Source organism: Pimephales promelas, chromosome 21, assembly GCF_988280905.1.
Source record: "Pimephales promelas chromosome 21, fPimPro1.hap1.1, whole genome shotgun sequence".
NCBI lineage: Eukaryota > Metazoa > Chordata > Actinopteri > Cypriniformes > Leuciscidae > Pimephales > Pimephales promelas.
Genome location: NC_142789.1, coordinates 12,749,802 through 12,776,627, shown reverse-complemented (window position 1 = coordinate 12,776,627; position 26,826 = coordinate 12,749,802). Strand labels below are relative to the sequence as shown.

Below are 26,826 nucleotides of genomic sequence, written 5' to 3'. Positions count from 1 at the left end.
TGGAATGTTTTTTGTACAATAGCTCATATGCATCTTTGGGGTCATATACGTAGACCCCAAATGCACTGAGTGTAAACAGGAAACTAAGAGCATATAGCTTTCGTCTTGTTTGGCTGCTGTGACAGTGTGATTGTTAAACATATTTGCAACAGCAAAGAAAGCTAAAGTCAAACAAGATCAGGTGATGGTGGTTTACCTGTTGATGGCTTTATAATCGGCCGATAGTGTAACCTCGGCTTCAGGAGGAACATGTGGTTGTCATCCAGGCCGTGGAACACTGGACCAGCTCTACACCCTCTACAGGGTGCTGGAAGGTTCATGGGAGTTTGCCCAACCAAACCACATGTGCTTTGTGGATTTGGATAAGACATTACAGGGTGCTCTTGGAGTATGGGGTCCGGGGTCCTTTGCTAAGGCCTGTCCGGTCCCTGAATGAGCGAAGCAGAAGCTTGGTTCGCATTGCCAGCAGTAAGTCAGTCTTCTTCCCGGTGCATGTCAGGTTTGGGGACCACACAATTTCGTCTCTGCTCTTTCTGGATTATGTTGTCGTGTTGGTGCCTTCAGACCAGGACCTTCAGCATGCACTGGGACGGTTTGCAGCCGAGTGTGAAGCAGCTGGGATGAAAATCAGAACCTCCAAATCCGAGGCCATGGTCCTCAGTCGGAAAAGGGTGGCTTGCACACTTCAGGTCGGTGAAGAGATCCTGCCTCAAGTGGAGGAGTTTTAGTATCTTTTTTACTCTCGATTTACCGGTCAATCTACGTTCCTACTCTCACCTATGGACATGAGCTTTGGGTCATGATCGAAAGGATAAGATCCCGGATACAGGCGGCCAAAATGAGCTTTCTCTGCAGGGTGGCTGGGCGATCCCTTAGAGATAGGGTGAGAAGCTCGGTCACTCGGGAGGAGTTCAGAGTAGAGCTGCTGCTCTTCCACATCGAGAGGGGTTAGCTGAGGTGGCTCGGGCATCTTTTCTGGATGCCTCCTGGATGCCTTCCCGGGGAGGTGTTCCAGGCACGTCCCAGTGGGAGGAGACCCCGGGGAAGACCTAGGACACGCTGAAGGGACTATGTCTTACAGCTGGCCTGGAAATGCCTCTGTGTCCCCCCCCCCCCCCCCCCCCCCAGAAGAGCTGGAGGAATATTGTCTAGGGAGAGGGAAGTCTGGCATCTCTGCTTAGACTGCTGCCCTCTCGACCCAGCCCCAGATAAGTGAAAGAGGATGGATGGATGGATGGATGGATGGATGGATGGAAGGATGGATGGATGGTGGATGGATGGGCTTTAAAATCATCATGAAATTGCCTGATTCACCTGATGTTTTTTAATCTAACGATTATGTTGTTCCGTTAATACATTCATATTACAAACCCTGTGTTACAGCAGCATAAGATCCAGCAGTATCATCTGAACTATATTCTTTGGTTTTACTCATTGTGATGAATGATTAAGGGAATTTGGCCTTTGTGTTTCCTCATATTTAAACTCCTGTTAAACAAGAAGTCATGGCTTGACAATTTCATGTTCCTATCCTCCTAGTGTGCTAGGTAAACATTAATAGGAATATACTTCAGAGATATTTTATTTGTAAAAAATTCAAAAAATTGCCAATAAATGTGGCCAACGTGATTTGCCCCTCCCCCTCTGCTACGCATCTAAAGCGGTGACATTTGAGTGCATAAAGTGTCTAAAGTTCTACACCTTGTTTTTTTGGGTACTGTAGTGCATCATCCATGTATTTAAAGTGTCTTAAATCTGGTTTCCGATCCCATCACAGCACAGAGACAACGCTCATAAAGATAATAATATGCGCTTAAATACTGATACAGGCAAATTAACAGTGCTGGTACTACTCGACCTCAGTGCTGCATTTGACACTGTTGATCACAACATACTTCTTGACAGGCTGAAAAACTGGGTGGGGCTTTCTGGGATAGTCCTAAAATGGTTCAGGTCATACTTAGAAGGGAGAGGTTATGTGAGTATAGGGGACCATAAATCTGAGTGGACATCCATGACTTGCGGAGACCCTCAAGGCTCAATTCTTGCACCACTCCTGTTCAACCTGTATATGCTCCCAATGAGCCAAATAATGAGAAAGAACCAAATTGCTAACCACAGCTATGCAGATGACACACAGCTCTTCTTAGCCAACGACTATAGCCCCATTGACTCATTGTGCCAATGCATTGGTGAAGTGAATTGTTGGATGTGCCAAAACTTTCTTCAGCTAAACAAAGACAAAACTGAAGTCATTGCGTTTGGAAACAAACATGAAGTTCTCAAGGTGAATGCATACCTCGACTGTAGGGGTCAAACAACAAAAAATCAAGTCAGGAATCTTGGTGTGTCTCTAGAGTCAGACCTTGTTTCAGTAGTCATGTCAAAGCAATAACTAAATCAGCATACTATCCCCTGAAAAATATTGCAAGAATTAGATGCTTTGTTTCCAATCAAGACTCAGAGAAACTTGTGCATGCTTTTATCACCAGCAGCGTGGATTATTGTAATGGACTCCTCACTGGCCTTCCCAAAAAGACCATAAGAAGAGTTGCAGCTCATACAGAACACTGCTGCCAGGATTCTGAGCAGGACCAGAAAATATGAACATATCACACCACTCCTCGGCTCTTTACCTTGGTTCCCAGTTACATTTAGGATTGATTATATAAATTAGTAATTATTACTGGTAAATAAATCTTAAATGGCCTAGGACCTCAATATATTGCAGATATGCTCACTGAATATAAACCAAACAGATCGCTCAGATCATTAGGATCACATCAGCTAGAAATACCAAGGGTTCACTCTAAGCATGGAGAGTCTGCTTTTAGCTATTATGCCAGCCACAGCTGCAGAAAAGATCAGGTGTGTTTCTACAGTAGCCACATTCAAATCCAGACTCAAAACACATCCTTTTAGCTATGCATTTACTGAATGAGCACTGTGCGACTGCTCGCCCGACTGTTTTTACTGTACTGCTTCAATTGCTTTAATACTGCTCTGACTGGAAGAGATTTTGAAGGAGAGCGGGAGAGTCTTCACTCCAATGAGGTGAGTGAAGGAGTAAGTTATATTGCTGAGAGTATAAGAAGTCTCTGAGAGCGTTGTTAAAGGTTTGCCAGTGAATGCAAAAGTTGTGAGTGAACGCAAAAGTGCTGTTTACTTAGAGATATGACCAAATGTAAGCGTATACCTGATCACAACACCATCCACACCCTTATCTGCTTTCTAAACATTTGATTTGAAAACATGGGCATTACAGGGAGTAGCTCCTCCCTAACTGCTTTTTCTCTTTTTTGAAGGCTTTACATAGATGTTGGAACTTGGATGCAGGGATTTGCTCCCATTAAGCATAAAGCATATAGGTCCGGCATTGTTTTTTTTTTTTTGTTTTTTTTTTTTTTTGTGTGTCAGCTCGCAGTCAGTGTTTAATCGCATCCCAAAGGTGATCAACGGGGTTCAAGTGTGGGATTTATGCAGGCCTGACTAGTTCTTCTTGATTTTAGGGTGATTGCTTTATGAAACAAAACATTGACAGTTAGAAGCCCATGGATGAAATTGTATTTACTAGCATTAAGATTTGTCTATAGTGGAATCATGAGCTTAACCAAACCGTTAATTAGAAGGGGGTGTTCACATAATCTCATATCAAATTTAATATAAACACATGCTATTTTGTATGAAGTGCTATAAAGATACAAATAATTATAAATATAAAAATAAAAATTATACACCTTTGGTGATAACTGGTCTTAGAGTTTTTCATTTCTCATGATCTGAACATGTTTTGTCAAGGATTTGACCTGTCATGCACAACAAGCACAATTCATGCAAGAACCATGGGTGGATTTTTCAATCTATTGTTGAGAGGATTAACTGTTCAGAGGCATGATTAAAGACTAGATCATTTATAGCAAGTGTATTCAAATTTTTATTTTTTAGTGGTCACCAAAAATGCCTAAATGAAAAATTAAATTAAATTAAATTAAATTAAATTAAATTAAATTAAATTAAATTAAATTAAATTAAATTAAATTAAATTAAATTAAATTAAATTAAATTAAATTAAATAAAATTAAATATTCAGCATGTGTGAATTAAAATTAATGATAAAGAAAAGGCCAAGAAATAAAAGGAGACAATGACAAAGTGGGTCTTGGCTGGGGCAACATCATATTCAATACCAATAGTTTACCAATAGTAAAAAAATTAACCTTAAAATAAGCAACAAAAATATGTCAACTGAATTAGATTAACAAACATAGTAGTGGCCAAATAAAAACATTAATTGTTTTTATTGTTTTAAAGACTGCAAGTTCAATTAAAAAAATTTCAATATGGGGGAAATACTTTATATATTTTAAATATTTTAAATAAAATAATAAAATACTAAACTTATTTAAGGAATTATCTGAATAAATTATTTTAATTTTGAAAATTGTGACCTTTAACTGACTTCGGAGAACCACACAGATGTATTGTTGGATTATTGACTTAACTATTAACTTATTACGTTAAAATCTCTGAGGGTATCCTTCAAGTTAAATATGTCAAAAAGTTTCGGGTGACAAAACAATGTTTGCGAATCCCTGTACATGAAAATAAGAAATGATGTAAATTTAAATCCATTTGAAAGACAAAAGACATGCATATATTCCATATAGTTAAATTACCCACTGTGTGATAATACAAACATTGGGTGATATGTGTGTTGTTTATGACCTCCACAAGCAAAGGATTTGATATCTGGACCAAAATGACTGATTTCCTTTGCAAACTGAATGATCTGAATGATCTTTTAGGACTATAAGAAAATCCATGGCTTCATAGATCATTTTGGTTTGCCTGTGAAGCAGAGCAGCTGTGTTGATAGTGAGTCTGTCATGGGTGTGGCATCTTACCTCTTACTAAGTGTGAGAGCTTGAATGAGCTTGACAAAACTAGTTCTCACTGGTGACTCATTTATCAATCTGATGCCATCTCAGGGCTTTTTAGCCAAGGGCCTGATGATAAGTCACTTTACGTTCCGGATAATGTTAATTAAATTATTTAAAATTGACAACTTTTTAAAAAGATGTCAACCACAAGGTTTTATTCTTTCGACAACCATTCAGCTCATTGTAAAAGAAAAAATGGGAAGAGACATTGGAACATCTGGCCTCTAATTTCTCTACACCCATTATATAACAAAATTAAGAAGGCCAGGGCCAAACCAAAATGTGCTTTGAGAGAAACTCAATAATGTTTGTAAAGGCATAAATCAGAATTAAGATAAATAATAGTCACAAGAGCTCTTCTATCGAGGAACCTCAAAGTCTTCATATGAAAACTGAAGGTTGGAAGACTTGTTTATCATTCTGCAAAAGGTTTTCATCCCTGCCTCATTTATCAAAAAAACAGTTAACCAGTGCACAGCATATAAATAGAATAAAATAAATTCAACTTGATTCCACTTCTTCAATCTTTGCAAGAATTTTATTTTATTTTCTTTTTTTTACATTTAATGATTTACTGTACTTGAATGCAAGCAGGTTGTGAATGCAAAATGAAACCTGGTCCTTATCACATATTCAGAAATATTATTTTAAAGTGTGTATTATTTTAACACCACATTTAGAATTAATTTATCCACCATCCAAACCCTTTATCTTTATCTTTGTAATCGTTTGGATTTAATCCCTTAATATGGAAAACATTAAAAGATTGTGGTATTTAATTAGCCAATTTGTAATACATCCTTTAATCCTATAAATTAGGTGGTTTAATAATAATCTGGATAATGTGTTTGATAGCATGTTCATTAGTTCACATCTACATAATTATAACGGTTATGCGTACTTGGCATGCTGTCCGGGTGGAGTTCTCTGAGCACGGCATTTCTGCCTGAACCCAGTGCACTCCTCCCGTGGGTAAGAGTAGATTGAACTAGAAGTGAGGAGATGGGGTGGAGGTGGGATGCTGATAAACTGTCAAGTAACAAAGGTGTGTTCTTCTGTTATTTATCTTGTCCTGAGTTGATTACTAATTGATCTCCACTTATGCTAATTGGGTTAATTATCTGCACCTGCTCCTCCCGAACTTTGTTAATTAAAATATCATTTAAAATGACATAACATTCAAACTTTTTTAATTTTTAACCTGTGTAATTTAAAAAGGTTTTTTTTTTTTTTTTTTTTTTTTTTTACAAATGTTTAGTAGAAATAGTTTTTACACAGGTACTTTTCAGCAATTTCCCAGCAAGATTTTTACAGTTATGGCTTACACAAGGGTGTCAACTTAATGTTGATATTTTTTACCCATCTTTGGAGATTTTAGAAATATTCTTTAACTGTAGCAGAAGGAACCTTTTCTGTTGTTTTCTGTTGTTTATCAACCGAAGCCACTTCCTGGAGGATGATGTCATCCACAGGTTTTTGTTTGTTAAATGAATATTACTTAAAGGATAAGATTGATGGAATGTGAAATGAAGGATCACACACAAACACAGAGAGAGAGAAAGAGAGAAAGAGAGAGAGGTGTTTCATAGGGACTTTGCTTAGACATGATTTTTATACTGTACAAACTATATTTTAATCTAATCTATCCCCTACCCCCAAACCTATAACCATCACAGAAAACTTTCAGCAATTTTACACTTTCAAAACACGTCATTCATTTGATTACTATGATAAGCTTTCCAAATGGAGACCAAAAAAAGATTCTATCCCATACCCTAACCCTTAACATAGGTACCAGCTCTCAGTGATATGTGTCGGGTCCCCGCTATGATAACAGTACCTTTCTCAAATATTTACAGAACAAGCGGAAACCCAGTGTGCCTGAATCTTTTTCTATTGCTGTTCTATTATATGATAGAAAGTCTAAGGCCTTCAAAAGCTGTACAGCAAACATCTAATTGGGTGCCTATTACACGTCAAACTAAGTTTGCTGTGCGATAAAAAGTGGAGAAAAATCCTGGAATGTTTTCTTCAAAAACCTTAATTTTCTCTTTTCCCTACTCTTTTCGACGAAAGAAAGAAAGACATGGACATCTTGGATGACATGGGGGTGAGTAAATTATCCGCAAATGTTTTTAAGTGAACTACTCCTAGTTAGCCCTTTTTTAAACATCACTTAAAAACAAATCACTTCTAGTGAACGACATAATAACCACAAACAACCTGGATTTTTTGTTTCTAAATTAAACTTGGTTAGAAGACAGCTGCAGTGCAACAGTCCTCAATGAAACATCTACTTACCTTTACTTCTTTGAGAGGACAGGTGAGGGTGTAGTAGCTCTTTTTAAAGATGTCTATCAATTTAAGCAAATATCATTTGGAATCACTTTGAATATTTGGGTTTCGTGTTAAACTTTATCATTATTTACAGGCCTCCAAAATACTCTCTAGCCTTTTCTGAGGACTGTTATCAACAATTACCTCAAGGTTTGACTGTTTTGCCATTTCATCATTCACATAATGCAGAAACCTATACGGCAAAATAAATCAAAACTGTTTTAAAAACTTGATCTTGATCCCACACACAATCGTGGACACACTCTAGATTTACTTATCAGTAAGGGTCTAAACATTTCATCGATTGTTATTATGTACTGTCTGATCATTTCTGTATTTTCTTTGATATATTAATCTCTCTTGCCCTTGAAGCTAGATCTGTGCCTGTCAAGAAAAGATGCTTAAATGAGAACACTAGTGTACCATTTATGAAGGCTATATCAAAAAGCACCTTGGAGAGACTCAACAGCAGTGCAAAATATGAAAAGTCAATGCAGAAAAGCAGAGTGCATGCGAAAGACAAAACTTATAGTCCATTATATCATCTACAAAGACAGAATCCATGCTTTTAATATGGAACAAGGTAAAGCTAGACAGACTTTCTTCTGGAATATTATAAACAGCAACTTAAACTACACAAGCACTTTTTTTTACTGTAGAGAGACTGACAAACCCAAGTCACAATCCCAGAGAGATGCTTTCAGAAAGCAAGTGCAGTGAGTTTGCTTCCTTCTTCTCTGAGAAAATCAATAATATCAGAAAGGTGATCAGCACATACTTGAGTTGCGCTGGGGTTAGACATATCAGACAAAAACCTGAGAATGTAGTTACTATGTCTGATTTCGAAGAAATTGATGGCAAAATTTTGCAAGAAATCGTACACTCTCAGAAAAAAGGTACGAAAGCTGTCACTGGGGCTGTACCTTTTCAAAAGGTACACTTTTGTCCATTTTAGGTACTAATTTCTACGTTTTATGTGCTAATATGTACATTTTATGTGCTAATATGTACATTTTTGGGGCTAATATGTACATTTCAGGTGCTAATATGTACATTTCAGGTACTAATATGTACATTTTAACTGTTAATATGTACATTATGTGCTAATATATACATTTTATGTGCTAATACGTACATTTTTGGTGCTAATATGTACATTTCAGGTGCTAATATGAACATTTCTGGTACTAATATGTACATTTTAAGTGTTGATATGTACATTTTAGGTGCTAATAGGTGCTAATATGTACATTTCAGGTATTAATATGTACAGTTTAAGTATTGATATGTTCATTTTAGGTGATAATATGTACCATTACGGTACCCATATGCACCCTTAAGGTACAAAAGTGTACCTTTTGAAAAGGTACAGCCCCAGTGACAGCTTTTGTACCTTTTTTTTCTGAGAGTGTACCGCCCTTGATGCACTTCCCACATCTTTTTTCAAAAGTGTGTTAAACTGTTTTGAAGCAGATCTCCTAGAAGTGGTAAATGCCTCACTTCACTCTAGGAGTTTTCTGCACTCCCTGAAAACTGCCGTTGTCAATTCCCTCCTGAAAAAGAGCAATCTGGATAAGACCATATTAAGCAACTGTAGGCAAGATCTTTGAAAACGTTGTCTTCAATCAGCTGAATACATTCTTAAGCTCAATTTTTGGACAAGGTTTTTATGTGAGTATAGACCATAAATCTGAGTGGACATCCATGACATGCGGAGTCCCTCAAGGCTCAATTCTTGTGCCACTCCTGTTCAACCTGTATATGCTCCCAATGAGCCAAATAATGAGAAAGAACCAAATTGCTAACCACAGCTATGCAGATGACACACAACTCTACTTAGCCAACGACTATAGCCCCATTGACTCATTGTGCCAATGCATTGGTGAAGTGAATTGTTGGATGTGCCAAAACTTTTTTCAGCTAAACAAAGACAAAACTGAAGTCATTGCGTTTGGAAACAAAGATGAAGTTCTCAAGGTGAATGCATACCTCGACTGTAGGGGTCAAACAACAAAAAATCAAGTCAGGAATCTTGGTGTGTCTCTAGAGTCAGACCTTGTTTCAGTAGTCATGTCAAAGCAATAACTAAATCAGCATACTATCACCTAAAAAATATTGCAAAAATTAGATGCTTTGTTTCCAGTCAAGACTTAGAAAAACTTGTGCATGCTTTTATCACCAGCAGGGTGTATTATTGTAATGGACTTCTCATTGGCCTTCCCAAAAAGACCATAAGACAGTTGCAGCTCATATATACAGAATGTAGCTGCCAGGATTCTGAGCAGGACCAGAAAATATGAGCATATCACACCAGTCCTGAGCTCTTTACACTGGTTCCCAGTTACATTGATTTTAGAGTATTATTGCTGGTATATAATCATTCAATGGCCTAGGACCTCAATATATTGCAGATATGCTCACTGAATATAAACCCAACAGATCACTCAGATCATTAGGATCCCATCAGCTAGAAATACCAAGGGTTCTTATTTCTTTTGATTTTAATGTATTCTAAGTAAAGCACTTTGAATTACCATTGTGTATGAAATGTGCTATATAAATACTTGTCTTAAGTGGCTTTCCTCATGGGGACTAAATAATATCTTTACAAGGACAAGGATATTGCCATCTTTATCTTTACCTTTTGTCTCCACAACCTATATTATAACATATGTCTCCTACCTTAACCACACACACACAAACAATGAATCACAAATGTTAATTTTGAAACATTTTGATTAAAAGGGGTGCAAAAACTGAAATATTTATTAGTAAATTGTTGGTTTTTCCTGCATGACAAAAATGGCAATATTCACATTGACTTGACATCAAATTAAAGTGTTTTTATTTAAACTCATGAACTTAATTTTACTATATTTCCATCTTTACAAACTGTGAATTTAGTATTTTACCTAATATACGATAAGGATATGAAATAGGCTACGTCTTGGGACGTCTTGTGACCATACGTCAAAATCCGCCTTTTTAGGGTACCCTTAAACATCGGTTCGATGACGTTATCGGATCCTAACCCTACCCCAGACCTAACCTACCCCGTCACCTAACCGACGTTAAAGGTAAAGCGTCAGTTGTATGACGGCCCGGGATCGTCATGTAACCGACGTTTAAGGGTACTCTAAAAAAGGTGGATGTTGACGTATGGTCAAAAGACGTCCCAAGACGTCAGTTATATGACTTCTTGGGATGAGACTGTGTTAATCACAGAACATGCAGTATAATGGATGTATTATGACACCTAGTGCATTTGTAGAGGAGTACAAATAGAGGGGTACAGTTTTTTTTTTTAAAAATATTTACTTAAAATTATGGTAAGTTATACATAATATTTTTGAGTAGTTAAGGCTCAATTTCTGTCATGGAATCTAAAATACTTCATGTAAAATACCCTAAATTATTTAGTCTATGACAAAATGAATTTAATATTTTTAGTGAAATGTGTTTTGTTTTTTTTTTGTTTTTTAAGTTGACGCTCTAAAGTGTGAATTAGAGTGTATGGAAATAACCTTAAAAACCTTAAAAAAAACTTAAATTAGACTTTGAGTTATATTGTATTATTAGAAAACTATTTACTGCTATCACAGCACAGAATCAAACTTGTTGTGCACAGTTATTGCAGCAAAGTTTTTTTACTTTATGATCGAGGGAACATGTTTCAGTGTCATTACATGCAGTTATTCACAACCTAACCATAAGCCAATTTACAAAATGTAAACTCTTATAAATGTCAAACTTCCTCTCCATTTCCAGCTATGTGCAAAGCATGCTGGGAACTAATAATGGTGTCTCTAAATAAAACTGCATAATTGAGCTACCGTAATTCTCTTAAAATAAATAGGTAGCCATTTTTCCTTAATTTGATCGGCTTAATCGGTTCCTCGATTCAAGCCTCAAAATTATGTTTCCTTAAAATAATTAGGAAAATGTATCTCTTGATTTCACCCATGATTCATTTTTTACAGTGATATGTCAGACATTTAGACATGCTGCTCAAGTGATTTTCTGACGCATGTTCTGATGCCATGAACAATCTTTATTATATATATATATTACAAATGCAAAGAATAATTTCCTTAAAACCTTAAGAGTGTGAAGCAATAGCACAATTTGCATAAAGAGTCAATGTTTCAAATTTAAAAAACGGGTATTATTTGTTTATCCATTATCCATTATTAAACATGTTTTGCACTGACTCTTAGTCTTGTTACGTTCAAACAGGGTAGGCCTATGTATTATTTAATAAAAGTTTTTCACTGTGAGAAATAAAACCATTCCCTGAGTGTCAATGTTCACATCTGATTTTTGTTCAATAAAAAAAAATCTTTTCTTTGCCCCACACTGACCATGTCACTATCTCAATCTCTTACTTGTACTTTAGTTTCAACCCTTACCTTGAGTTAATTTAGACTACGGCTGATCGTTTAATTGATGTACAGCGACACCTAGTGGCTATTTTCCAAAACACAACAAATCAAACACCATTTGTCATTAGAGTCTACATATAAGATTATTTTTGTTAATGCACTATCTTCTCAACTAATTTCATGGATTTTCTCCTCAACAGAAGAAGATATGACTTTGCCATCCACGATCTCCTCCACAATGACCTTCACTCTGCGCTGGACGTGAGGGTTATACTCTGTAAGGGTTCAAAAGACACATTTATTACTAGTCCTTCATTTTAGCTTCATGTTTTGAATGAAGGGACCAACATAAAATATTTAATTTCACTCACCTTCCTCTTCCTCTTCCTTTATCTCCATTGTTGTGGTCACTGTGTCTATCTCTGTCATGGAGGTTTTTGTCACGGAAGTTTGAGTCATGGAAGACTCAGACGTGCTTATGACGGTCCTACAGAACACAACGACACACTCTGGGTCTCAGCTGATACAGTACATAAGCTCAACAACTGAATTGACACATCAACTCACATACACCTGAACAGAGCAAATTTAAATAAATCTGTCCTACGTTTGAGCTTCTCCTCCCAGCAGCCTCCTGTATTCAGCGATCTCCATCTCCAGCCTCATCTTGATGTCCAGCAGCAGATTGTACTCGGAAGCCTGTTGTCGGATGTTGGCATTGAGTCTCTGTAGCTCCTCCTGCAGGCGGTCTATTTGCAATTGCAGCTGACTCAGCTTGGCAGCATGGCGTATGCCCACATCAGCCAAACTCTGCTCCAGGTTTTGTTTCTGGAGAAAATGATTGAACATCACAATAGGAGATTAAATACTCAAGGGAAATGGCATATTATAAACCATGTTAAGTGTTTGAAAAATTTTTTTAAAGCTACTTTTATTGATTAGGATATGGAGAGAGAGAGGACAGGAAATGATTCGGAGTAATAGCACAATTGTGATTGTCATAATGCTTTTATGTCGCTTAACAAACAAGAAATGAACACTGAGCAACTCACATTTTAGACACAATATATTGCCACAGCAGAATGAACAATTTTGCATCTCCTGGCAACACACGCCAATGGATTTACCTACTGTTTTTGAACAGATCGAGTGAATGAATAATTCAATGACTCACTCATTCAAAAAAAAGGTCCAAAAGCTTTCAGAAAAAAAGGTACAAAAGCTGTCACTCGGGCTGTACCCTTTCAAAAAATACACTTTTGTACCTAAAGGCTGCATATTGGTAATTAATGGTACATATTAGCACCTAAAATGTACATATTAGTGCCTAAAATGTACATATTTCACCTAAAATGTACATATAAGCACCTGAAATGTACATATTGGCACCTGAAATGTACATATTAGCACCTAAAATGCACATATTAGCACCTAAAATGTACATATTAGCACCTGAAATGGACATATTAGCACCTGAAATGTACATATTAGCACCTAAAATGTACATATTGGCACGTGAAATGTACATATTAGCACCTGAAATGTACATATTAGTACATGAAATAGACATATTAGCACCTGAAATTGACATATTAGCACCTAAAATGTACATATTGGCACGTGAAATGTACATATTAGCACCTGAAATGTACATATTAGCACCTAAAATTGACATATTAGCACCTGAAATGGACATATTAGCACTTGAAATGGACATATTCACACCTAAAATGTACATATTAGCACCTGAAATGGACACATTAGCACCTAAATGGACAAAAGTTTACCTTTTGAAAAGGTACAGCCACAGTGACAGCTTTTGTACCCTTTTTTTTCTGAGAGTGCACGTCTAGTAGATTTTACTTTTGGTTTGAAACTTACGCCTCGCCTCATGAGATATTCATCAGAAGCCCACTTTCAAATCTTAAGTCATCCTGGTACTTTTGCCAACTGTTTTATGAATACTATGAATTCAAATATACTGCTTGTCTCACACACTCTTTTCTGCCTATGTTGTAGGGAAGTCCTAAGTAGGCAGATCATTCCTACGGTTTGGTGGATTTTGGACTGAACAGGTTTGTTGATAAAACTTTAAATTCATCTATTTTAGGTCAACACATTAGTCTACATTCTATGAAGGTTTTTCACCCTGTTACATGAAATTTTACAATGGTTACAACGGTGAATGGACGTTTTGGGTGGACATTTTATTAACCCCATTATTAGCTTGAAAGGAGTAACAGGCTAGCAGAAGATTTACAATTAGGAAGAATTTTAATAGATATAAAATATATTTGAAACACTAACAAATATTGTCATCCAGTAAATTGATATGGATATACAGTATATGTTTTTACACTATTAGATAAGTTTTCTAAAAACGAGGAAAACAGAGAAAAGTTTATGACTGAGTCTTACGTTGTTGCTTTGTTACCTCCAAGGAAATGATGTCACCACTAGTATAGCCAGTCATGGGATTTGGGGCATATGCTCAAGAATTTAAAGGCCAAATAGCACCAATGTAACAGGGTGGACTGGAGTTTGATGGACATAAACTAATTTTATGGATTTACAGATTTAAAAAAAAAGGTAATCAATTTTGTGTTTACATTTTATACAAAGAGAATACTAAACCTTTATTTCAATATTTACCTTTATTTTTAACCTTTATTTCAAAGTGAGATTGAGAAAAAATGATTGGGACAAGTTTTTATTATTATTACTAATCATTATGAATTTGTGTTAATTATGATCATCAGACACATGATCATCTATGCATAAAAATCATGTGGAAGGAAAGTTGATTAACATTTCATGTAAAATATGCAGTATTGTTTAATGGGGACATGAAATTCTACAAACTGTAGGATTGAACGAGGGATGTCCAGACACAGGGAGTCACTTGTTTCTTTCCGGAATTAATCAGTGTTTTTGTAATCATTTGAACGATTCAATGAATCATTCATAAAATGGTCAATTAAATGTCTGGATTTCACTCACAAAATTAGGTCCAGTCACATGAGTAAAATTTGGGCAAAATGTAATGGCTAGAGAAAGTCAAAAGGTCAGTGTAGCAATGTATAAAAAAAAACTCACACAGAAGTTGCTTTTTACGCTTTTCCAGATAAAAATGCAGCAAAAATGCGCGGTCACATTTAAAGTGCTGTCAGTCGGAGCCGGGAACACTTCCCACAAATCCTGATGTACTTGTTACATCATATGAAGGTTGGTGTCTACGCTAATATTAATGAACTCAGGCTTTCCTAAGGTTTACTGCAGTCCGAGGACCTGCGCCCGTACACGGCAGGACCTGCGCCCGTACACGGCAACACAACGCATTCTCACCCCAAGGCGTCACCTTTGACCATGCTTCAATATTTGACGTTTTAGGCGCCCTTTAGCGTCACTTACATGACGCGATCCTATGGCGTCATCTAACTGACGCTAAAGGAAAGCGTCAGTTAGAGGACGCGGTTAGGTTTAGGTGTGGGGTGGGGGTAGGGTACACGCGATCCTAGGGCGTCATCTAACTGACGCTAAAGGGCGCCTAAAGCGTCAGATATTGAAGCATGTCCAAATGCTTCCCAAGGCGTCAGTTAGGTGACGCCTTGGGAGTGAGAATGGGCTGGGCAACAACACAGTCCTGAAGTGCCAACTACTGTAGTCTCTCACCTGTGAAGTCCTCCCTCCCTCCCTTCCCTTCCCATCCCTTAACCTCTGTACAGATAAAACGTTGTCGGGATAATTCCAGTTTATGTGGCTACGCGGAAATTCTGTATTATACATTTTTCAAAGCTTGTACCTTTGAACCTATTTCACGGTCTGCGGTCTCAAGCCACAATGCACTGTTGTTGTGCAAATGAGCAGCCGGATCGCATTTAGGGTTTTCTGTTAGAACGGTGTCGTGTTAGCAGCCTCTAAGTTAATAATTAATGATCGTTGCGACGGAAGTGAATAAATCAAAACTAACTTTAGCTGGAAAATAACTTTATTCTAGAGCTGCTGTAAAGCCAAAACAATATCTGTTACTTGAATGTCCTATTATCACTGTTAAGCCAACCCGATCTCACGGGAATTCGTCCGAATTTTACGAGGTGGCTAATTCGTAACAATTTGTACGACCTCACTCGTACGAATTAGTACAATTTAGCTAAATCGTACATATTTTACGAATTAGCCAATTCGTATGAATTCGTACGAATGACCTACCCCTGACCCCGCCCCTAAACATAACCGTCACGTGGGTTTAGACAAATCGTACAAATTTGTACGAGTGAGGTCGTATGAATTAGTACGAATTAGCCACTTTGGAATCATTCGTACGAATTCGTACGAATTGGTCGTGAAATAGGGTAGGTAAAGCTGCTTTAAAACAACCTCCATTTCGTTAAAAGCGCTAACAAAATGAAGGTGACTTGACATAGGCCTACTGTTGTTTGGTGACAACATCCTTTAATTTTAATAGAAATCTACACGATCGGGAATTTTGTATCAGGGCAAAAGACAGAGATTTTGCATCTGGTTAGTCAATTCGCAGCGTTGACCATTAGAAAGCTGTTTGATTTGATACGGACAAGTGGAGTGATACAAATAGTGAGTAGTCACAGTGCTGCTGGACTGTTATCAGGGCTTGGAATGCTGAACGCTGCTCAGCCAATCACATTCGAAGACCAGAACTAACTGTTGTATCATGAAAACTAAGCAGATATCTTCGTTTAACTTCTGCCAAGAGAAAGGTCAGAAAGAGCAAGAGTAAAGTTATACCATTGTGAGAACCCCCTGTAGTTCTATCTCCAGGCTCTGGAATGTTCTCTTCACATTAGTGAGCTCAGTCTGAGATGTCTTGACTTCAGTATAGCTGGTGGTCACCTGAGTCTGCAACACCTCCGTCTAAATATTGAAACCCAGAAAGTAGGAATACATAACAAAAAAAAGGTAGTTCTGGTCAGTTGGACTCTGAATATTGCAATATTTTGAATATTTTGACCCAATGCAAACTCATGAGACAATGTAACTACATTAGAATTGGTGGCGAATTTGAATTGATACAATTTGAGTCATATGAAAATGTATAATCTGCATGAATATTAGCATAAAGGTCCACCCGTAACCTCACTTCCACTCCAGATTGTGCGAAAACATTTGAATGCAAGCATATTAAAACTTCGACTAATTTGCCAATAGGTCTGAATTGCCATGAGAGTGTGTTGGATAATCTTAGGCAATCTAACAGACTGAATTAAAATACCTTTGCTTTAGCAGTTCCTGCCCATACAATTTACTAAGCCAGGAAAAAAACAAAATATGTCAACAGGTTTGACAGCTGAAAGAGTTTAATGATTACTTGAATATAGCAATCACATTCCTACTGACACAATCATTTGTTCTAAAGAATACCATCAGACAGTTGGCATCTCAATCATTATTGGGGGATTATTTCTTTTTAAAGCAACGAGACAATGAATTACATTCCACTCAATGAATTACATTCCTCTCTTTTTGAAATCCTTTAAGAAAGTTCACCCGGCTCTGCTCGGTCTATATTGTTTTCTTTCAGAGGAAGACTTGTGTTACTGGCTCACCTTGCTCTGGAACCATCTTTCAGCCTCCCTGCGATTTTTCTCAATAAGCATCTCATACTGAGCTCTCATCTCCTGCAGCTCCTTATCAAGATCTGACTGAGCAGCACAGTCCATCTCCACGTTCACAGAGCCGCTTTGCCTCTCTCGCAACAAATGAAGATCCTGTGGAGAAAGAAGAGGAGGGAAAGAGCGGTTAGTCTTCCAAAAATTTGATCCTTTTTGTGAAGTAATTCAAGACCAAATGATTGCAGTGAAATGGTAAGGTGACCTCCTCATGGCTCTTCTTCATGTACAGCAACTCCTCTTTCAGTCCAGAAAGCTGGTTCTCCAGGTCTCCAATGGACAGCTTCATCTCTCCCAGAATCCCTCGCAGTCGAGCCGAATCTGCTTCCACAACTGAACGCAAGTTCAGTTCAGTCTCATACCTGCCACAGCCAAGGAGGAAAATTATCATTTGCTAGTTTAAGATCATATCCAAGAACGCAACATAGTGTTGGCCCAGATCCGGCCCACATCTGGTACATGTGGATTCAGTTTCACTTTATTTTGTTGGCCCCTTTAACAAAATCTGTTGACTATAAGTAACGTTGCACGTACATGTTTACTAACTTAGTGTTAGTAGAGTATTAGCAGACTAGTAGGGTTAGCGTTACAATAAGTTGAAATGTATTTGTAAAGTTACTAATAGTCAGTAGAATGTCTGTCGGAGGGCCATCACAATAAAGAGTTTGCAGATATTAAGCAGACAGTCCACTAATACTCTAATGAGAGTTAGTTGACATAGTTGCAAAGTTACTAATAGCTACAACGCAAAATGTTCAAAATAACAGCCCATTCTCACCCCCAAGGCGTCACTTAACTGACGCCTTGGGAAGCATTTGGACATGCTTCAATATCTGACGCTTTAGGCGCCCTTTAGCGTCAGTAAGATGACGCCCTAGGAACGCGTGTACCCTACCCCCACCCCACACCTAAACTTAACCGCGTCCTCTAACTGACGCTTTCCTTTAGCGTCAGAAAGATGACGCCGTAGGATCGCGTCATGTAAGTGACGCTAAAGGGCGCCTAAAACGTCAAATATTGAAGCATGGTCAAAGGTGACGCCTTGGGGTGAGAATGCGTTGAAAATAAAGTGTTACCATGGGTTCCATACGTATCTGGACCGATACTATGTTGCTGTCCGTTATACTATTTCAACCAACAGTAAACATTCAATACTAGATGCAAAATTGGTTTACACATCACATACTTCAAGTGGAAATCTTCAGAGGTGAGCTTGGTGTTGCCCAGCTTCAGACGGAGCTTTGCGTTCTCCATAAAACGGTCGTGAATCTTTCAAGGACAAATGAGAATGTGTGGTTGATCTAGCGATGTTACTGTAAGGTGATGATACACAGGGCAACTTTTTGAGCAATGTTGCCATCAACGGGCAACCAGATGAAACACAGTGCCCACGACCGATTTAAATTATCCAGATAGAAATGTATTGTCCATTTTTAATGGGAAAGTGCCCAAGCAACAATTGCACAAGATTGTCAAGCAACATTGCTCAAAGAGTTGCCTTGTGTATCATCCCCTCCCCTTTAGTCTTTCAATGAGCATAATAACTACACTCTAAAAAATGCTGGGTTGTTTCAATCCAAATTTGGGTCAAATATGGACAAACCCAAATGTTGGCTTAAAAATGCAATTAAAAAATTACAGTTGAATTTGAAAGTTGAAGTTGGGTTAAAATTTTAAATTACATTTTTAACCCAACATTTGGGTTTGTCCATATTTGACCCAAAGTTGGGTTAGAAGAACCCAGCATTGTTTAGAGTGTAACTATCTGAATGAATTAAAAAAGAGAAAAAAATGACTTGAAATGAAACTAGATTGTAGGTTTTGTTAACAGCTAGACAATGATGTTAAACAGCTCTAAACAGAACTCATGTTGTATTTGTGATATTTGAAACACAAAACATGGCATAATGGCATAAGTTGAGGGTTCATCTGCCATTATGGTTATTTCAGTTATTTACAACAGCTCTACCTGTGTGCTGAGCTCAGAAATGGTTGTCAAATAACCACTCATGTTTTTGCTCTCCATCGGACTCTTGTTGTCATAAAACTCCTTAATTTGCAGCTCGAGTTTCTTGTTGGCCTGCTCTAATGAGCGCACCTAAAACACAAAACATGCACAATAATTAAAGTCAAAGATATTAGACAAAGCCCAAAACACACCACCTTGGTTACACTTTATTTCGATAGTCACTTTAGACGTTCTACTAATTATAATTATAACTTTTCAACTACATATCAAGTAACTCTCATTACAGTATTAGTTTATTATCGTAGATTTTCTTTAGACTGTTAGGTTATGGTTAGGTGTTAGGCTTTGGGTTAGGAGAATAAGTTTGCTTGTAGTCGCCAAGTTAGTCAGCAGCCAAACGCTCTATCAAAACAAACATCTAACGTTAGATACTATAGCCTAATACAACAATGAGCGACTTCTTTATTATTTCTTTTAACATCTATATGGCAACTTTGACGACTGGTATGCTGTAGGTCGACTCTCCGATGCTGGACTGGAGAGCCGTCAAATAATGTCGGTGACAGGCCATCGATTCGAGAGCAGTCTGCGGGCAGCTCCGTCTCTCCGTGAGAGACGAAGCTGGAGCAACGTAGCCTACTGTCTGCATCAAGTGCCCATCATGGGCAGCAGTAATGCCAGCTTTTGTGGATCCTCCTGACTGGCCGACTTTTTCAAATTGCACTATAAATGGAAACGTTGAAATTAATTGTAAATAAAAAAGCTAGCATGTAGACAAATGACCCTCTCTTTGATCTGATTAATTTATTGCCCTATAAGCGCAAATCGCAGGTGCTCAGAAGTAATTGTTTTGGGGTTTTTTGTGTTTTTTTTAATCTTTGTTTGATTAATTGTTTTATGTGTAATAAAAAAAAATAACTGCCTACCTTTGTGTTTCATGAAAAAAAAAAATGCATTTTAGAACCTGAAGGGTCCTGAGCGGGTTGCTAACGTTAAATAAACCGTCAGGCAAGTTATTTTTTGTAAAAACTAGATTTAGCCTAATTAAAATATAAACTAATGTTTTAAAAATGTTTTATTTGGCAAGTGGCCATGGTATAAGCGGGTTAATGCCCTCCAAGGTGTCCATTTTAATGGACTTCGGCGGGTACCGTCCTCCGCTGCGCGTCGGCCGGTTCATGCCTCGCCGTCGTCCATTAAAACCTGACAATGGACACCTCGTCGGGCATTAACCCTTACTTATATCCTCCCGGGACGCGGGAAGTGGACATTATATTTGAGTGAATTTCTATGACATGTCACAGTCTGGATGTCCTGCAAAGAGCACATTCAGGGCTCTTCAGAGATACCACGTTTTATTATCTTTTTTGTGCTCAATTTTTATTGTAGGCCTATTAAAGGGTAAAAATATATAAGTGGTATTGTAAAAATTCAGATACAATAGCAACACTAACACCACCGTCCGTTGATCTTGGCAGAAGAAAGTTCAAGAAAACGAATCTCTAAGAATGTATTCAGACAATGCTTATGGGCTAAGTTGTGGGGTGGAACTCAGACTTGAACAATGATCTTCTTGGCTGCCGTTAGCCCAACTAACCACATTTTTCTAGACCTTTCATTCATGCGTTTAAGTTTTGAGTTAATATTTAGTGTAAAACAGGGTCCATAGAGAGCTGAATATCAATCAGATCAGACAATGATTGTAACACCTTATTCCAAAAATCACAAATCTTAGGGCACATTATATGCTTAAAAGTCCCCAAAGTATTTTGTGAGCATAAAGAACAAAATGGGAGTGGATCTTGACCAATTAAGTGTCTGACACTAGGGGTAAGATATGCCCTATGAGAAATATCCATATGAATAAACTGATGGATTATGAGAGGAGCTACACATGTTATCCTATAGCTTCCATCCCAAACTATTTCTCTACCCCTGAGTGCCATTGAACGATCCCATGCCAGTGTACTAGGCTTAGGAGACAAATGGCATACAGAAAAGAAACAACACCTTTTGGGCCCACATGTATCCAACTGAGCCCCATTCAACATGTGCTTTGAAAGCTGACTTAAGTCTGAAGTAAAAAAAAAAAAAAAAAGGAGTGTTTAGGGATACCTTAAAATTAAACCAAGTCATTGAAGTTTAGTAATATATATATATTTTTAGTTTAGTATATATATTTTTTAAATGATTTATGATTTTTGGGATTCTGGACAGGATTTAACAAGATAACACTTCTTAAGTAAAATAGTTATGGATTAATATATAAACAACCTTAGACAATGACTAGTTTTTTAATATATTATATTAAAATATATATTAAACGTATACATATACACTCTAAACAATTCTGGGTTGTTTTAACCCAAAATTGGGTAAAATATGAAAAAAAAAAAAAAAAATTAACCCAACTTCAACATTCACTTTCAACTGTAAATTTTTTTTTATTACATTTTTAACCCAACATTTGGGTTTTTCCGTATTTGACCCAAATTTGGGTTGAAATAACCCAGCATTCTTTAGAGTGTATAATTATTATTTATTTTTTACAAATATGTGTTTTATAATGCATTCCTCGGGATTCTTTGTAGAAAAAGACAAGATTCAATTGTCTTCATGTAATTTCTGTTACATTTTCAAGTTAACCAATAGAAATATGTTACCCGCTCCAAGTAAGATGCCAGTCGGTCATTGAGGTTCTGCATTGTCTGCTTTTCATTGGGATACAGCTTGACCTCGTTAACAGCCGTCGTCAAGGATGAAGTGGACAAAGATCTGGAGAGGCGGGCTCCATAGCCCCCAGCGCTGCCATAGTTTTGAGCACCAAAAGACAAATTGACCCCTGAACTCCCCAATCCATTCATGACCAGTCCACCAGAGGAACCATGGCCGGCTGACCCGAACACACTCCGAGTGCTGAACGTCTTACTACTGCGACGGACCGACATGGCTAATTCGGAAGATCTGTGGATGGATGTCTGCCAATGTCGAAATTAACTAACTAATTTCCACCAAAGACTGACTTATATAGCCCTGCTGCATCCAATGGTGTCAGGTTTCCAGTTCCAGTGAATAGGTGGACCCGCCTGAGCCCGGATTCTTCTTAAAACCATTGACTTCAAAAACCTGCTATCACACCCTTGACCTTCAAAACTATGTAAAATGATTTGTGGCTTAAAGAGATTACATCTTTCTTCAACTGCTGTACTATTGTGTAAACTTGTATTGGTCATGTGCCAGTTATAAGTATTAACAGTGTTTTTTCTTCTTTTAAAAGCAACCATTAATTATACATATATGTGACAGTATTAAAGAATAACTCTTAAAGCAATATTCTTTTTTGTTCATTTTGTGTATTCACCACAACATTCATCAGGTTTGCTTTTCCGCTCTTCTGACAAACATTGTTCTTGCGCTCAAAATGTCATGTTCCTGAACTATAATAACCATTAATTATCATGATGAATGGATGTATGGTAAAAACACATCTCTTCAGTACATTTTTTTCTCCATCAGTAGCCTAACACCAGATCACCGTCTCTAAAAATGTTGTCGTAACTTGTAATTACACAGATTGTCTGGTATGTTTGACAGTAATGGGGATACATATGTTGACATGTCTTAAGAAATCAATCATCATGTCAAGCTATTCTGACTGTCAGAACAAATTCCTGGCCCGACCCATTCTGATGAAAATATTTCACTCAGTGTTTTCACTTTTAATTGCATGTACATAGTTCCTTTTGGCAGATTTCTTTTGAGAAAGAAAATAATTTTGTCTAATTAACTTTAACAGTTTCCAAGGTAAAATGTATTGTTGATATGCATTATTAATCATAATTCATATTAACAATACAATTGTTGTACAATACAACAATACAGAAACTCGCCCTTGATGTTGTTGTTTTTTCATTTATATATATATATATATAATACAATGAAAGTCTGTGAAAACCAAACATTTTTGGTTACCAACATTCTTCGAAAAATCCACAGAAAGAAAATCATACAAGCTTGGAATGACATGAAGGTGAGTAAATGATGACAGAATTGTCATTTTTAAAATTCCTTTTTTAGTTATTCTTTTTTAAAAGAGTTTCATCCTTGCTATGAAGCTGTTTTATTTATTACGATATAGGGATACTTGTATCATCAGCCTGACATTCTTACTTTATATCCCCCCAAAAATATCAAAATAACATATCAAAATTACCTTTAAATCAGAAATTTAAAAAAAAAATGCTTATCATAGAGTGGGTGCATTTAAGTAATTCTATGTGTGTACGGAACATGAGTTTATAGATCACATCATTGTCCCATTATGTCATCAAAGCTAATACTGAAGATATTGAAAAAGTGGAATACTAGTAATAAAGAAGGATACAACACATCATCTGATGTCATATACCTCAATATAGGCTATGCTTTTAAAGGTGAATTGGCAATTATTTGTTCACCTCAGACACATGATAGCAGAGGATTGTGATCTTGGGTAAAATCTTTAGGTACATACATCTAATGTTCCTGAGAGGAAGCAACAGACTCCTCTCCAGCAATAAAATCAAAAGCACTGCATCACAGCCTCTCACAGTCAGTTCATTTGAATCAATACCATCGTTTTATAAAAAATAAAAAAAATAAAAAAATTGATGGTAAATCATATAATATTACATTAGAACAAAAAATTTGATGACAACTTGGGTGCTGACATGAATAAAAAAAAATCCATTGCTAATTCTTTTTCACAGGCCACGTACACGTTAATGTTGTTTCCCATTAGTTAAGTGCCGTGACTTTCCTGATCATATGGTTTTGTAATGTTTGCTATGTTGAATAGAACAAAAACTATTGAATTTCCCATGTCATGTTCTGTTTACTGTCATTTCTGACGTATTTAGCTTAAGCAGGCTCCTCCTCTTGAACAATAATTATCCAAATCCATTGATTACCGCTTATGTTTTTTTACCTGCAAATTAAATATAAGGGGCCTGACCAGATATTTTGTATTACAAGGTTTTAATCTTACACTCTGTTAAAACGTTTCTGGCTCAGCACTATTCAGGTAAATCAGTTTTTACTTCAATATCCATCTGAAGATAGTAGCCTGAATCTGTTTGGAATATGATATTTGGTTTCTAGCTGGTCGTTAGCTGGAATAAGTTTGTTTTTTTCTGATCTAAGTTGGTCTGATCTATTTGCTGGCACACCATCTTGGATTAGCTACAATTTAAACAAGCAACCAGTCCAATATCACTTCAGTTGGCTTTAGGGACATTGTGACTGGCTAATAACTAGCCTGAACCAGTTATAAACAAAATTTGTTTTATACTAACATGGATTTCCAGCAGAAATGGGTCGTTTTTATTTAACTTTATTTTTATTTACACTGCTTTTAAATTATTGTAATAATTCTTCACAGATATGATGGCCAAGTGCATTGTATTGACCGCTATAGCGATGCTGGCAGTGGCGTGTGTAGCTTCTCCTCTGTCCAAAAACAAACCTGCGGACACAAAGGAAATGGTAGGACTTCCGGAGAGACCGCCTGAGACACCTGAGAGACTGCAGGCCCTTGTGAGGCGTTCACTGCAGCTGTCGGAGGATCAGCGCGAACTCATGTCCCGGCAGCTCTTACAGGCACTATCAGGTGCGTGTCTCTGAAGATGAAAAAACATGAGAAGAAACAAAGCCTCGCTCTTACTTGCTCTTCTTCGTGTTTTGGGCAGAAATCATCCAGCGAGAGGACTGCGTTACAGATTACCAAGGCTGGGTTGATTTTGGGCGCCGAAGTGCAAACTGAGACTGTATGCAAAGCAGTAAAAACTCTGTACTGTGATCTGTCAATAAATATATTTGCAACTATATGTGTTTGTGTCATCAGATTGCGAATTAATTTGAAAAATGATGTACACTCACTCACATAGATAGATAGATAGATAGATAGATAGATAGATAGATAGATAGATAGATAGATAGATAGATAGATAGATAGATAGATAGATAGATAGATAGATAGATAGATAGATAGATAGATAGAGCAGCATAGAGTAAAAAAGTTTTTTATAAAAATAAATAAGTATAAAAATAAAAATATGAACCTATATCCTCATATAGCCTACACATACACAGCATTCAAATACAAAACATACAGGCTACATATACGCACACACCCACGCAAGTCTCAAGTGTTACTACAAACTTCTAAAGAAGAGTATACTAAAGTTCACCAAAAATCTCAAACGCTTGAAATGACTTAAGTGTTTGGTTGCATAAGTCATGATTAGATCATGTAGTAACACTTTAGTCATTACTAGTTAGTTCCAATGATCTTCACTTTAGAATACAGATCCAAATAATTAGTAATTCCCATAGAAGTATGAAGAACGACTCTCATCTGTGGGCTATTACTTACTAATTGGCTAATCAAAGGAAATAGAGTTTTTTAGTTAAGAGTAGTTACTAGATTGTTAAAGGGATAGTTCACTTTGAAATTAATTTTTGTTTTAGCTTACCTCAAGGGCATCCAAGTTGTACAGTAGGTGTCTTTGTTTCCACAGTATTTTCAATTTTGACATTTTTCGAGACATACAAAATGTGGGTCAAACATATCCTTATTATGTATAATATAAACCTTATTTAAGGCCTTAAACAAAACAAAACAAAAAAAAAACATTGACTTTGGGACCATAAAGGCTAACTTGCTTCCAGGTTTTGGCCTACAAAAATATGTCATCCCTGCAGCTCTCTATTTTTCACTGTGCTTTTTTCAGACCATTTTAGGACACTTTTTATACTCTCTTTACTATCTCAAAATGTAGGTTATTTCAATTTATGTGATTATGTACATGGGGTGGCAGTGGCCCAGTGGTTCATGTAGGTTGTCTAAACCAGAAGGCTGGTAGTTCAATCCCCGGTTCCACCTGACCAAGTGTCGAGTTGTCCTTGAGCAAGACACCTAACCCCAGCTGCTCCTGACGAGCTGGATGGCGCCTTGCATGGCTGACGTCATCGGTGTATGAATGGGTGAATGTGAGGCAAATTGTAAAGCACTTTGGTGGCCAAATTGTAGTGCTTTTGGTGATGGGTCTGTGTGAAAGTGCTATATAAATGCATTCCATTTAAAACGAACAAAAAACAGAAAAACAGGTCAGTTCATAAACATACAGACATGTTTCAAAAAACACTGATATCTTTATTGCCATGTAACACAATATCATATCAGTGCCCAAAAAAGTTACTTTAGATATAGTGAACTCAGTGGCTTCAATTCATTGTGAGACTAAACCATGTTCTAGTGTAAAAATACAACCATTACTCAACCTTTTTCCTTCTTTAAATTAATAATTCTTTAACACAAAATTCATTATCATTTTTTTTAAAAACAACTCTATACATATTCTACAAAATTATTACCAGGCATTGTGTTTTTTAAAGTGGTATTTGTAGATATGTATATATATATATATATATATATATATATATATATATATATATATATATATATATATATATATATATATCTCAGGTATATATATATAATAATTACCTGATTA

The 26,826-nt window shown here is 36.9% G+C and overlaps 2 protein-coding genes across 2 annotated transcripts; one reads left to right on the top strand and one right to left on the bottom strand.

The window, feature by feature from the left end:
* Window positions 1-11,313: 11,313 nt before the first annotated feature.
* On the bottom strand, window positions 11,314-22,221 carry krt99 (keratin 99). Its single transcript, XM_039657579.2, has 9 exons — window positions 21,937-22,221; window positions 19,274-19,402; window positions 18,491-18,573; window positions 17,510-17,666; window positions 17,242-17,403; window positions 16,424-16,549; window positions 12,267-12,487; window positions 12,031-12,146; window positions 11,314-11,934 (listed from the first exon to the last, which is right to left on the bottom strand). Exons 1-9 carry the CDS (start codon window positions 22,219-22,221, stop codon window positions 11,828-11,830), a joined length of 1,386 nt encoding a protein of 461 aa, XP_039513513.2. The 3' UTR covers window positions 11,314-11,827.
* Window positions 22,222-24,280: 2,059 nt separating this feature from the next.
* LOC120468925 (uncharacterized) lies at window positions 24,281-25,125 on the top strand. Its single transcript, XM_039657576.2, has 3 exons — window positions 24,281-24,335; window positions 24,693-24,920; window positions 25,000-25,125. Exons 2-3 carry the CDS (start codon window positions 24,695-24,697, stop codon window positions 25,071-25,073), a joined length of 300 nt encoding a protein of 99 aa, XP_039513510.2. The 5' UTR covers window positions 24,281-24,335; window positions 24,693-24,694; the 3' UTR covers window positions 25,074-25,125.
* The last annotated feature ends 1,701 nt before the right edge of the window (window positions 25,126-26,826 follow it).

What these genes read in the sequence shown, in the direction of transcription:
- krt99 (XM_039657579.2), bottom strand. Translation starts at nt 22,221, where the DNA reads ATGTCGGTCCGTCGCAGTAGTAAGACGTTCAGCACTCGGAGTGTGTTC. An exon ending in AAAGATGGTTCCAGAGCAAG is followed by an intron (nt 16,550 to 17,241) that starts GTGAGCCAGTAA and finishes TTCAATATTTAG; the next exon opens with ACGGAGGTGTTGCAGACTCA. An exon ending in AAAGGAAGAGGAAGAGGAAG is followed by an intron (nt 11,935 to 12,030) that starts GTGAGTGAAATT and finishes GAACCCTTACAG; the next exon opens with AGTATAACCCTCACGTCCAG.
- LOC120468925 (XM_039657576.2), top strand. Translation starts at nt 24,695, where the DNA reads ATGATGGCCAAGTGCATTGTATTGACCGCTATAGCGATGCTGGCAGTG. An exon ending in GCTCTTACAGGCACTATCAG is followed by an intron (nt 24,921 to 24,999) that starts GTGCGTGTCTCT and finishes TGTTTTGGGCAG; the next exon opens with AAATCATCCAGCGAGAGGAC.